The 13177-nt window shown below is 45.0% G+C and overlaps 1 protein-coding gene across 5 annotated transcripts in view; it reads right to left on the reverse strand.

Annotated features, from left to right (window-relative positions):
- The window catches only part of MEIS1 (Meis homeobox 1), a 141885-nt gene that overhangs the window by 118169 nt on the left and 10539 nt on the right, over nt 1–13177 (reverse strand). For 3 of the 5 annotated variants that reach the window (XM_074332073.2, XM_019718134.3, XM_019718142.3), the window contains exons 2-6: nt 12692–12918; nt 10729–10870; nt 10162–10212; nt 9324–9374; nt 7762–7908 (exon numbers count right to left, since the gene is read on the reverse strand). In XM_074332073.2, coding sequence (XP_074188174.1) covers nt 7762–7908; nt 9324–9374; nt 10162–10212; nt 10729–10870; nt 12692–12891 — 591 coding nt within the window. In that variant the 5' untranslated portion in view covers nt 12892–12918. Of the gene's footprint in view, nt 1–7761; nt 7909–9323; nt 9375–10161; nt 10213–10728; nt 10871–11037; nt 11321–12591; nt 12643–12691; nt 12919–13177 lie in introns of those variants that run through there. The other 2 variants (XM_088796117.1, XM_088796116.1) reach the window with 2 other exon arrangements.

Genomic DNA, 13177 nt, shown 5'->3' on the forward strand with positions numbered 1-13177 from the left:
ATTCCTGTTCTAAAGTGAGTAACATTTTTCATCTTTGCAGGAAAATAAAGCTGTGTATGGGTAATAACCCATAAGGTACTCAACTAGGGGAATGAGACCTAGCAAACTAGTTCAAGCTCAAATCTCAGGCGTAGGAGGCTCACCAAACAGTGGAAAAGTGACCAGAAAAAGAAAGAGCTGTATTTCTGCCTTGCTAAATATTAACCAATAACTGGATATTTACAACGAATGAATAATAAACATGGTACCATGTTGCGTTGTGAAGTATAGGGGAAAATCTACATAAATGGGAATTCATCAGCAACAATTAATTCCAAGTCAGCATGTGTTGACAGGGAATAATGCTGATATCACTTAAGACGTTATTTATTTACTGACTAATCTAAATGAGTCAAAATAATGTATGCTTAAATCCATGGTAAAATTTGAGACTTCATATTGTGTGAAAATTTTTAAAGTAGCAAGACTATAAAACGTTGCTTAAACTTGTTAAACTCGTAAAAAGTTGTGGTGATTTTAAAGTATTACTTAGTAAACTTAGTAGCAGTAACAGCATTTCCTTTCTGTAGAAAAATATAATTTCATTTAAGGTTTTTTAAGAACTATAACATTTCACACTTGAGATTCTTTACCTCATGATTCTAAATCCTATTAATTGTAAATGGAGACATGAAAAGTATCAAGGAGGACTCTATAACAGAAATGTATAATGTATTTTTGAAGATTATGAATAATGTTAATTTTATTTTCACAACTTATTTATTTATCCTCCATTCATTTATGCCACATATCATGGTGCATATGCCATGGAAAAGCCATAGCATGGTTACTGCATATCTTAGAGTTATTGACTTAGTTCTGGTTATAATTCGCATTTAACTATATATACTCACGACACCAATAAACGACAGGTGTATAATTCAATAAATGTAGGAATAAGCTTATTTCACCAGATAATACTCTTTATGGTATATTTTAGGAATTCTAAACCAAGAAGTCCAGAAATATAAACTAATTTCAAAAGATTTGCACTCTTGTGTTTTCTTTTAACAAGAACATATTTCCCAGATTAAGAAATGCTATTTGGAAAGAGTGTTCAGACAGAATCTAGTAAAGTGTTGCCAATTGCTTTAATTCTGCACACATGAATGCATTAAACTGATTGAAATTGGATTCTAGTGACAAATATTTAAATGGATATATTCTTGTTTATTTCACATGGTATCCTTTATACTATTTATTAAAATCTCAAATTTACAAGTATGGGAAACCCAGCAATTGCCCAATATAGGTATACTTCCTGGGCAGGCTATTTAAGACTCCCAAAAGCTTTCCCAAATTCCTATAATCCTGAAATCATGGCATGTTAAATTAAGCATACAGTGAGGAAGTCCCTTTATCTGTTACACTATATACACATATCCACCTGCTTGAAATTTTCAAAACTGATTTTATACATGCAAGGTTTATTCACAAATATTAAGGATAGTAAAATATCCAAACTTTTACTGGATCCCAAAAGTCAAATTTTGGAATTATTATTAAAATTCAAGTTGGGAGGCTGGATTTTGTGTTTTAGACCCTAACTTTTGAAACAGGTATTATATCCTGACATTTCCTTCTGAGTAAGAACACCAAGCCCTGCATGATTTACAACAGTGTTGTTTTACTTGGGACTTTGAAAACCTTTGTCTAACATTTGCATAACTGTCGGATACATTGTGTCACATGTATTCTATTTTTATTTATTTATTTGTAAAAGAATACTTTCCCATAGTTTTGATGCAATATTTAAACATTAAATTAATTTTTGCATTCAGGAAAAGTGGCAAACATTTTTGCTATAACATAAATTCAAGTATTACTTTGATATAAATATGACAGATATCATAATCCAAAAAGTGATATAAAATGCTACAGTTGCAAACATTTAAGACTGTGTAACAAAAATGACTGAGAATAGTATCAGTTTACTATCCTTCAACTATCTCCCTGACAGTGGAGTCAAATAATGTTGAATTATAGACCGTCTTACAGGAAGTCTTATTTCGTGTTCATTTTTGATCATTTCCCTGCTAGTCCCTATAAGAATTTGGCTGTATGCCGACTTTCCTTTAAAAGTTTCTGTATACATACTTGGGTTGTGTTTGATGATTAAATGATCATTTATTAAAACTTTATCATTTCACATTTGTTTGACATATTTATATTTCAGAAGAAAATACTGTTATTTCAATGGAAAGCATAGCATCACCAATATGAAAATACTTCATGTGAATTCATGTTGACAGTATTTTCGTTTATGACAAGGGTTTTAATATAACTTGTTATGCATTCTTCATAGTTTCTCCAACTCCACCTGTGAAGGTAGGTAAGCTAGTTTTATAACAGTAGGCCCCATGGTAATACTTTGGCCTATCTGCTTGGCCTTAATAAACCTAAGTTTCTATTATGGGACCACAAATAGTTTTTGTTTTTAAGAGTGTGGAGTTTTACTGCATAATTTTCCCTCCATCACCCAGCAACAGCTGTGTTTTAAATCTTTTGGACTATGACAAACATTTTAACATTTAAACGTATGAGTGCTTGAAAACATAATGGTTTAAATTTTATTTTCAAAGTTAAGCAACTATAGTATATTTCAGTTACTTTTTTGAAAGCAAGGGCCCATACTTTAATCTTTTTTTTCTTCCTCCTCCTTCTCTTCTTCCTCTACTATTTAAGCCTCTCCATGTTTTCTAATAAAAGTTTCTACGTTTGGACTGATAGCAATAGTATATACAACCGCTTTATATATTTCCGAAGTGTGAGCAATGGAGTCATTCTGGTGAGAGAAGGATTGCTGTTTGACCTATTGCCACAGAGCTAGTTCAATCACTGAACAATAGTTATCGTTATGAGGCTTTACTTTGTACAAAGTAGCATTAGTATCATTGCTTTTCATTAACCATGGAACTTGCACTGGGGACTGAGAGAGAGAGAGAGAGAGAGAGAGAGAGAGAGAGAGAGAGAGAGAGAGGAAGAAGAAACTGTGAAGGGAGTAACTTCTGTAGTATTAGCATTTAGACTTCAAGACATTTAACAGTGTAATTGATCTCAACCTATATGCACATACTCTGTACTTCTTTTTCTCCTAAATTTTTTTTAAGAGCCCCTATTAAGAATCAATACATCCCTGCTCCAAAATTCACACATAAATACAAGCTACAAGCCAATCAGAAAGTACCAATAAAAACACACTTGGTAAACAACTAAGTTTTAATTCAAAGGATACTAAGCAATAAAGGGCCTAGAATGAACATCCCAATTAGCCAATGTAGTGACAAGCAGTCAACACCTTATTATTTAATCATTAAAGAGAATCTTGCCATAATTTCCCTTTGACATATTTCAAAAAAGAAATTAAGAGTATACCACATGACCCACAACAACAATCAAAAGGAAAGGTAGATAATTCTAAAACCCTATCGCTTGCAAGGCCTGTGGACTGAGAGGTTCCAGGATTAAGGCATTAAGTGAGACCCTATGAAGTATCTACAATTTAAATAAGATGTATCCATGTGTAAGCATTTAGAAACAAACTACCTGACACTGGGGCCATTTTCCTGTTTCCCTGATGTTTCTGTCCAGTTTTCTTATTGGATGAAAATAATTGTCTGCATCACTAATATTAGTAAATATCTGATGGCCTCATCTATTTTTTTCTTAAACAGCAAAGTCAGTTAATCAAGGACATTAGGCTGTCCCTTGCCTTCCCATCCTCATCCCAGGCCATAATACCTCTCCAAAAAAGAAAGCTTAAATCTCCCTTAGGTGCATCCCCACTCCACTTTGCATAGAGGGTGTTTTCAGTCAAGCATAAGTTCAGTTTTAAGAATTTTTAACTCAAACTATGCTTCCGAAGTGCCATTCTAGACTTTTAAAATAAAACAATCACCATCAGGGTTCCCTGGCCCACTTGGGAACCAAAGCTCACTGGCCCAGGGCTGCCGGGGATCTCGGAGGCCCAGAGGCCTGGCGCTCTCCAGCCTGGGCCACACAGCCCAGGCAGCCCTCGCCCCTCCCCTGGGAATCTCACCAGCACTTGGCATTTAACCTGCCTGGCGAGCGTGGCTTTCTGGTTCCGTCTCCGAGAGCCACATTACTTCTCCCCAGATGTCAGAGACAAATCTGGATTAACATGCAACAGGGAGCCCTGTGTTGCCCGCCAGCCCTCTCCCAAGAGTTGTAAAATGCAGATTTTGCCGAGAATCCCCCGAGAGCTGTTGTTGAATAAAAAAATAAAAAAATAAATGTAACCCAAAGGGACCATTTCTTTGCTTCCCGCTGCTTGTGGGAGAACTGGGGCTGGCGCCCAAGCACAGGCCCAGCTAGTCCCCGCTCGCTGCGAGCAGGCCTGGCCACCCGGGAGGTGGCCTTTGGGGCCCCGGAGACTCTTCGATCCTCTCGTCCCCCTCCACCCCCCTCTCTTGCCCCGTTCTTGGAGCGGAAAATGCTTAGATTCCAGGAGTGACAAGCAACAGACAGCCCTGGGAACGAAGGTTTCGTTCGAAGGCTCCTTCCTGGAGGGTGACCTGGAGTCTGGCTAGGCGACCAGGCTCTTCCCCGCCTAACCCCTCTGAGTGTCCCCAATTCCACCTTGGGCTCCCCCAAACACGCGCCCCGCCTCCCTGGGACCTCCGTCCTTCTCCACCGCTAACCAGACTCAGTCCTCGCCTCGACGTCTCGCACTTGGGTCCTCCTCTGCACCGGCTACGGGGTCCCGACCCTGGCACCAAGCCGACATCTGAAAGCCCCAGGGACCCCTCGCTGCCTGCAGTCTTCGGACTTCAGGAGCGTCAGTGAGGCCGCGAGCTTGGCTGTCGGGAGAGGGCGCCCGGGAGGGCTGCGCCGGCGGGGACCTCAGGGTCTGGGAGTGGGAGTGAGTGAAGGACAGGGGGTTGAGGGGGACGGGATTACAGCTTCTACTGGCATCTTAATCTGATAAAAATAAAAATAAAAACAAAAACCCAACAACACTACAAGGCCAAGAGTGTTTCCGCCGACTTAGCCCTCCGGGAAACCGGCTGGTATCAAAGTCGTCGATCTCAGGTCCCTGTACGGGTGGCAGCCTTCGCGCCCTCCGAGAAAAAAAGTAAAATAAAATAAACCGTGCAGCCAGCAGGCCCTAGAGACAGAGGGGTTAATGAGCTAACGAGGCCCAGCGCTCGCGCCACACCTGAAGCATCCAGTCCCGGAGCGCACCCTCTGCCGAGGCTCAAACTGGCTGGGCCGCATTCGCAGACAGGTGGCAAGGCTGCCCTTCCTGGGTCTGGCCCCCAGGGCGCCGCACTAGGGGTTCAGCACCCCTCGGGGACCCAAGAGCAGGCTCCAGTCAGGAGAACTGGCGCCCTAGTGCCTTGTCTCTTGCTTCCCCCTCCCAGGACAGGGGACTCTACTCCGCGTCCGAGGCACAGTCCCGCATGCATCCCTCGCTCTGCGCTCCTGGCTCCGGGGAATCCCTCAGTTAGAAAGAACAAACTTGGGTTTGCGGCACTCCGACCAACTGAGACCTAGGTGAGCCCAAGGGGTCACGCGAGTACGCCCATGCGCACAGGCCAACAGCGCCACCAGCTCAAAGCTGCGAAGCCCCCTCATAAGCGGCGGGGGTGGGAGGCACGCTTCTCATTTTATAGGTGGGGGAGGAAAATAAAATGCATATTTTTAACCAATAGAAGTGCCTACCAATCTGCTTATCTCAAATAAAGGTAACTGGGTAACAAAAGTTGACCGAAGGAGTAAATGGAAGAACTCAACGATGTTATATCAATTTTGTATCCCCCCAAATACCCCATAACTTTGGTCCTTTATCTTTGACTTTAATAAAATAATGATTCGTGGAGAAAATGGGGTATAAATCTTCATTTTGGAGGCAATTAAAGTGTTGATTTCATTCATGCCCCCAAGCGATTCTTCTAATTTGCTCAAACAGCTTTATGTATCTAGCACTCCTGAGCTTTTAGAATCCCATTTTCTAGTTAGGCCTGTTGGATTACAATTTTTATTCAACAGCAGTTATCCGAGGGTTTCTCGGCGGAATCTGCATTTAACAGCTTGGAGGCGAGGGCTGGAGCTGAAGCAGGCAAGAGGCCTGGCAGACCACAGGGCCGTGGACAGGCCGGTCCGGCAGCCGCCTGCACGTTTCCCACCTCCGCAGGCCACACCAGGATTTCGCAGGCTCCCTGTTTGGTGCAACTGTCTACACTGCTGAAAGTTTGCAACTTGCCAAATAATAGTAAGGACCTCGCGCGTTGGGGCTTTTAAGGCTCAGCTCTGCCTGCCCGCCACTCCTCATGGAGAAGGGAGGATTCAGCCTCTGTTACGGGGTTCTCCAGAGAAATCCAAGCTGGGAATTTATTTTAAGGGGTGACGCTGGGAGAAGAAAACTTTTAGATGGCACCAGGACCTAGTATTCGGGCAGTCGGGCAAGAACTCCGCAAAATAGCCGCCGGTCAACAGTGATGTGGCAGAGCTTGCAAAGGAAAGCAGCATGACTGGCTGTCCTTTGGCTCAACAAAGGCAGACTGATCTCTTCCCCCAAGACGGGGCTCACGTGCCAAGTCAGAAAGAGAAACAACTCTTGGGCCTTCACTTACATATGGAGAGGCGGAGGAGGCCCACAACCCAAATCTCTAGTCGCGTTGCAACAATTCGCAACGGAGAGCTGTCCTGAGCCCTGTATTATCCCACCCACTCCTCATGTTTTCACTTTCATGGCATTTTTGCAACTCCTTTGGACAATCCAGAGACACAGCGACTGCACAGAGACACTGGGAGCAAACTGTGGTGTTAGGGTGAGAGGGGGAGAAACCCCCACCCCCACCCCCAGCAAGTACAAATAAAAGTCGTCCCCACTTAGCAACAAAGCGGAAGAAGGGCCTGGGGGTAGCATGGGAGAGGAGGGGCTGAAGCACGCAAAGGCCGGCAGTTGAGAGCCAGGGCGGCGCGAGGTCCCCCCACCCGTCACACAGAGGGAGTCGCTGAGGTGCCCCTGATGCTGACACTTCCAAAAGCTGCCAACCCAGAGGGCCCAGAGCACGTACCAGCTGGAGACTAAGTGGAAAGGAGGAGGAGGAAAGTCCATATTTATCTGTTTTTATACCCTCGGCCTGGTCTTATTTTTTCTATGACGTACAATAAAATGGGCGAGCTTGCAGCGAGCACTGCACAAAGCAATGTTCAGTGAGGTCTAGAAGCGTTCGGCCGAGGAAAACTGACAAGACAGGCTAATGAACCGTATAGACAGGGAGAAAATAGCCAGCATTTGCTAGATTTCAAACCCTGGCTGTCTTTCTTAGACCACCTATCTTGGGTTTATTCCTAATAAAATAAGAAATAAGCAGACCCTACACTTTTCTTTTCTTCAAGATAGAAGGGGGGGAAATGCTCCAGAACAAAGCCCTACAATCAGAGGCGGTCACTGGCAGTTAACACTCCCATTATTATAGAGGGTAAATAAAATAAAGACAAAAATTAAAAGCGACAAGAAACAGGTCAAGTTTGCAGGCAAAGCTTTTACAAGCTCATCTCTCCAGGTCGAATCCCAGAGCCAGCCTTAATGAAGCAATAATAGCCACATTATTCAAAAATTTTCATTTCGATGGAAATGTATCTAAAAGGGACTTAATCATATGCAAATAATAAAAGGAGGTGGTAGTGACCCAGCAAGCAATATGCATACAGATTTTTTTCCAGGAATGTTGAAAATTGAAAAGCACATACCTGGTCGGTTAGATTTGCTGATCTTGTTATATCTTCACTGTCTGATTTTGATCCTCCTTCTCTATCGTCTATCACCAAATCGATAGGCATTTTCCCTTTCAAACAGCTAATATACCGGTGGCAGAAATTGTCACATAATTCGTGTACCTACATTATGACAGAAATAAAAAAAATGGAAATATAATCAGGAGTGCATAAATGACATTGACAAGTGCAATCCACCCCCCTTGTGAGATCCAAACTTCCAAATAGGGGAAACACAGGGCAATTGTCCTCCAGAGACCCCCAGACGCATCCAGAATTAGGAATAACTTTCTTTTCTTGCAAAATAGAGATATCCCAGAAAATTGACAGTGACAAGATGATTCACAGGCTACAACATATTCAACACCCGTGTTAAATTCATCCGCTCCCGGAGCTGTGGCCATTAGAGAGGTGACCTGCGTGGGTGACATTTAAGGTACACTATTTAATTTCATCCAGTTACTTTACCATAGGTCTTTTTCTAAAGTGTCTAAGGAAAAAAATGCATGTATATATAATCTCCAAAGGACCAGAACTGTGGTGGCATAGAATATATGCCTGACAACCCAGGTCTCTATAACATTGGAAAATAGGATTTCTATCCATAAGAAGCATATTTTAGGATACTTCCTTTAAAAAAGAGGAAATCAAATCGCCAGTACTTGTGATGTTAAAAAAAAAAAACTTACAGCCACAAAAATGTATCAAATCAATTTTTAAAAAAAAGAAAAAGGAAAAAGAATGCTTCAAAATATTTAGGTGTAAGTGGAGTGGTCTTTTACAGGCCCCAGGCATCACTGAGATACAAAAATTCACAAGAAACCCCAGTGTGCTTGCAATTTAATGTTAGTTTGAATTACAATGCATTAAGTTTTTATTGCTGAGATTTATAGAACAGCTAGCAAAATCCTGTTATCCCACACCCTTTCTTGAGTGTGAAGGTGGGGTGTGTGCAGGATTCGCAGATTCAAGAAATCTGACACAACTATCAACTCTGCTTTGTCTCTGCAAAACGTTTAATGTGTCTCCCCCACCACCTCCTCCAGACTCCCTGTCCGATCCTCCTCCTCCCCCTCCATCTCTCCTCTGTGCCTGACCTGCCGCTGCTCTCAGACTGTCTTCCAGAAACTCACTAAAACTAAACAAAACCCCACCTCACCTCCCCCCCCAGAGGTAGCAAAGAAGAGGAGGAAGAGAAGAGGCCACAAAGGTATATAACCTGTGAAGCAACTCACAACAGCATTCTAAACTTCAACCAACCGGGATGCATAGAATTGCAACTATTTATACAAAGCCAGCAAGGTATTAAGAATGAACACAAGGCTATAGGGCGTTTGTGATCCCGGTTTTAGTGGCTGAAATTGTAATTAAACTGCAAAGAGAAATGGACGCTAAGATTGGCCTTGACACTAATTACTAGAAAGAAAGACATTTATGCAAATATCTCAGAAGCCTGAACTTCAACCATTCTGAACCCTCCCCCCACCCTGTGTATTTGGGGGTGAGGGGGTAAAAGCAAAAGAGGCTAAGGAAATTACCTTCTCTAATTCCAACAGATGAAACCTTAATACTTGTATGGCTTGAATCATCTGCAAAGATACAAAAAGAATGAGCACCCCATTCCTAGTTTGCAGAAAACTGGCTGTCACAGCACTAGCATCTCCAGTCTACCCCCTCCCCCAGTAAACAGAGTTATTTTGATTTATGGCAATAACACTAAAACTTAATAGCAGCGACTGGGTACCATCGAGAGGTTTATATTTCTTAAGGAGGAAAAAAATAGCTAAAATAACAACAAAGCATCTAAGTGGGGATCATAAACACTCTCTCCCCCATGGTTCTCTCCCCTTTCTCAGCCCCACTGCCCCCACCGCACCCCCAAAGGGCCACATCCCCGGACAAGATGTTTCCTTGGAAGGTGTGCAGAGAAAATAGCCTAAATAGTCCACCAAATTGTGGCTTTTCGCACTGCGAACTTTCTGCTGCCTTCCGTACACCTTTCAGGCAAACCGGTGGTTTGGGGGCTCGTGTCGGGTCGCTGCCCTCGTGATGCAACTTTGAGGGCTGGGAAGTCCACAAAGTTTAAGCACACACGCTGACAGGCCCGGAGATAAATCCCCGCGCTGATTAGAGCTGCGCTACCCGGCTGTCATAAAAAACAAAAGCTCGCGTTTCCCCGCGCCGCTCGCCCGGCCCCTCTCCAGATAAATTTATTTCCCGGGGATCTTGTCCCGGACCACTTGTCCGTGGACAGAAACATTTGCAGCCGACCTGTAGCGACGGGAAGACCCGTCTAGAAACCTCAGGGCTCTCAAAGCAAAGCTGGGGGCTTAGGGGAGAGGAACTCGGGGAGGGGAGTAATGGGTCGGCTCTTACCAAGTTATCCAGTTCGGGATTAGAAGAAAATAGAGGTTTTTCTGCGCGAATCTAAATACAAGTGAGGAGAGGGGAGAGGGAAGAGGGAAAAGAAAGAAACATTTGAAATCTGGTCGCCTTCCTAGTTTCTTGCCTCATTACACTGTCGGGGGCAGCATGTAACCTCCGGGGGGACTTGGTGTCACCAAGTTCGTCCCGCGCAGAAACACTTCAACGTGAATCAAATAAGCCAAAAACAAGCCCAGAGCTCAGGGTGACTTCTACCAGCAGCTACGCTTCTATAGGACGCTACCCAGCTCGCCACGTCCAAGGCAGCTCCAGCGTATGGTGTTGGTGATTTTATTTTATAGAGGGAGCGTTCTGCGTTAGGTTATGGAGCTGGGAAGAATACGGGCAATTTTGAGTCGCCCGCAAATGGACACTCATATAGGAGGGAAATCTCAGGGTAGTTGTAACAGGCATGGCTTAGGACGTGCTATTTGCTGGATACTCTTGCAAATTCGCTGGGTGGGAGGAGGGAGGTCCCTTTCTATTTTCTTTTACTTTTTAAACATTTATTTTGCTGACCTGTTTGGCGAACACGGCTATATCTTCATTGAATGATTCTGACGAGCAGACGTCCCCGCCCGCCACCCCCGGCTCGCGGGGGGTACAAGTAGCTAATTCACATTTCTCAAAAATCAGTGCTAAGAGAGGGAAGAGGGGGTGTCTGCAAGAAAATACAACAGTCACAAACAACAGAATGGTTAGTCTGGAGTCAGGGGAAAAAAGGCGCCCAAGAAAAGCAGCCAGAGGTGCTGAAGGCAGGGACCCCTCCCTGATTTTGTCATCTACTTTTCTCCTTCCCCCCACCCCCCCAGCCAGGTGACTGCTCACCTCCCCTTCCTCCTAGGGCCCCGAAGTCAGAGGCCCTAAGCCATGGACCGTGTCTGAGGATCGGTTCAGCATATCTGGCCAGAGAAATTGGTAACATTTGCTACGAATAAACCCAAGCGGTTCCAGCAGCCATTTTGAATTAAGTTTCCCACCCGACAAGCCCTCGTCCGTCTGGTGCACATCCAGGACCTGGAGGAGGAGAAAGGTGCTGGGCGTAGGGGCTGGGAGAGCTTGTTCATGGGGGCTCCTCCAAGGCAGCCTCGCGAAGCCCCAGGCCGGGGATGTCGGTGGCAGGCGCTCAGCTAACTTGGGCAAAGGAGGTCTATGGCCGTGAAACCAGCTGTCAGGGGGGCTGCGCCTACCGATCCCCACCCCACGGCCCTCGGAGCGCAGGGAGGCGCCTCTCTGGCTTCCTGTACAATCCCTCCCTTCGCCGATGGCCCCCACCATCCCCAAAATAAAGTTCCTTCCAATGGTCCTGCGGGAAAGCCTTTCATTTTGTCTCTGCGAAATGGCAAAGCAGCTAGTACTAAGAGGGGCCTAGCCGTCCTTATCTCAGCCCATAAAAGAAAAAAAAAGCTTCTTCTAATGCCCAAGGAGGTGTCTCAAGTCTCGTATTAGTTCCCACAGCCCAGCTGGGAATTTAACAGTTTGGGGTCCTTTTCAAAGCTTCCCCAAATGTTCTGTCCCAGAGCCTAAACCATTTGCAGTGAACGCTGCGGAGAGAACGCTGGGATTTAAACAAGCCTATCGCACAAGGGTCCAGAAAAATAGAGCAGAAAGGGTGTTCAGCTGGGGAAGATCAGTATTGCATGATTTTTTTTTTCAAAATAAGAAATAAAAGTTGCTGCAAAGTCAAAAGAGGTCCCCAAATTCATCAGCACACAGTAGGCACAAGTGACTTTCAAAGGCTTTTCCTAGGTCCAGGGTCTAACCGAATGGCCGGCAGAACACGGTGTGAACCGCAGCCAGAAAACAACACGGCCCATAGCACCCCGCATCAACTTCTAAATCTTTCAGGTTTCGCCTTTGATCGCAAAGTACTAAAACGACTAGAAGTTTCTTAATGTCTGTGATAATTCCGATGGCGCTCCTCTCCTTGACTACAGTGGACCCACTCCCTAAATGCAAAGCGTGTTCCCCTTGCCTGACCTGCAACTGTCCTTTCTTGGTTTTATTGTGCGGTGGCAGAGCCAGCATACGGTTGCTGAGTAAACTTAGCAAGTCAGAACAATCAGTGGCTTAAAAGATTTTCCCTTAAACTAAAAGTTTCGTTCCAACACAAAAGCGCCTACATTTAGAAACCCCCAACGCTCTCTCAGCGCAGTGGAGCGAGCCAGGACTCCCAACTCGCTGAGCTACCGAGCCTGGGTCTGAGAGGGGACAAGGGACCTTGGGCAACTTCTCCTGCGACCCTTTCGCGGGCATGGCCTCGGCGGAGCGGGGCACTGGGCTGGCGCGGAGCATGCATGGAGAGGCGGGCGTCCAGGATGGCAGGCCGCCTCCCAAAATTCTCCGTGCAATGCGAATGAAAAAAATCACCAAGTAATATACCTCCAATCCAGAGAACTCTGGCTTTCCGCTTAGCAAGGGCAAAGGGAAACAGGGGAAACACCGCGTCTCTTCTATTTAACCAGCTGCCCATTGTACCTACCCATAAATGGCATCTTTATCTCTCTTTAAAGCGTCATTGACGGAAGAACCCATGCTGGGGGCCATAGCGTTGGTGTGAGCTGTGTGCGGGTACTGATGCGAGTGGAGAGGAGGCCCGTGGTTCAGGTGGTGGACCGGCTGCATGGACCTGGCCGCATGCGGGTCCCCATACATCGTGGAGGGGATGCCTACTCCGTCCATGCCCCCGTAATGGGGTAGATCGTCGTACTGCATGACAAACAGAGAACAAGGTTCAGAAGGCCAGGCGGGCAAATGGGGGAACGGCAGGGCACGGAGCTTATATAATGTCAGTCCAGCCGCATCCTTCACCCTGGAATTCCATGGCCTTGCATCTCCAAAGTTTGAGATTTCTTCTTTTAAAAAATAATTTTTAAAGTAAAAATTCTAGGATTCTCGGTGAGACCGGCTAGGATGGATGATCTTGCCCTAACTTGTGTCCCTATCAACTGGTTCAGAAATTCAGAAT

The sequence above is a fragment of the Rhinolophus sinicus genome, chromosome 2 (assembly GCF_057876585.1).
Source record: "Rhinolophus sinicus isolate RSI-liver-muscle chromosome 2, RSI-T2T, whole genome shotgun sequence".
Lineage (NCBI taxonomy): Eukaryota > Metazoa > Chordata > Mammalia > Chiroptera > Rhinolophidae > Rhinolophus > Rhinolophus sinicus.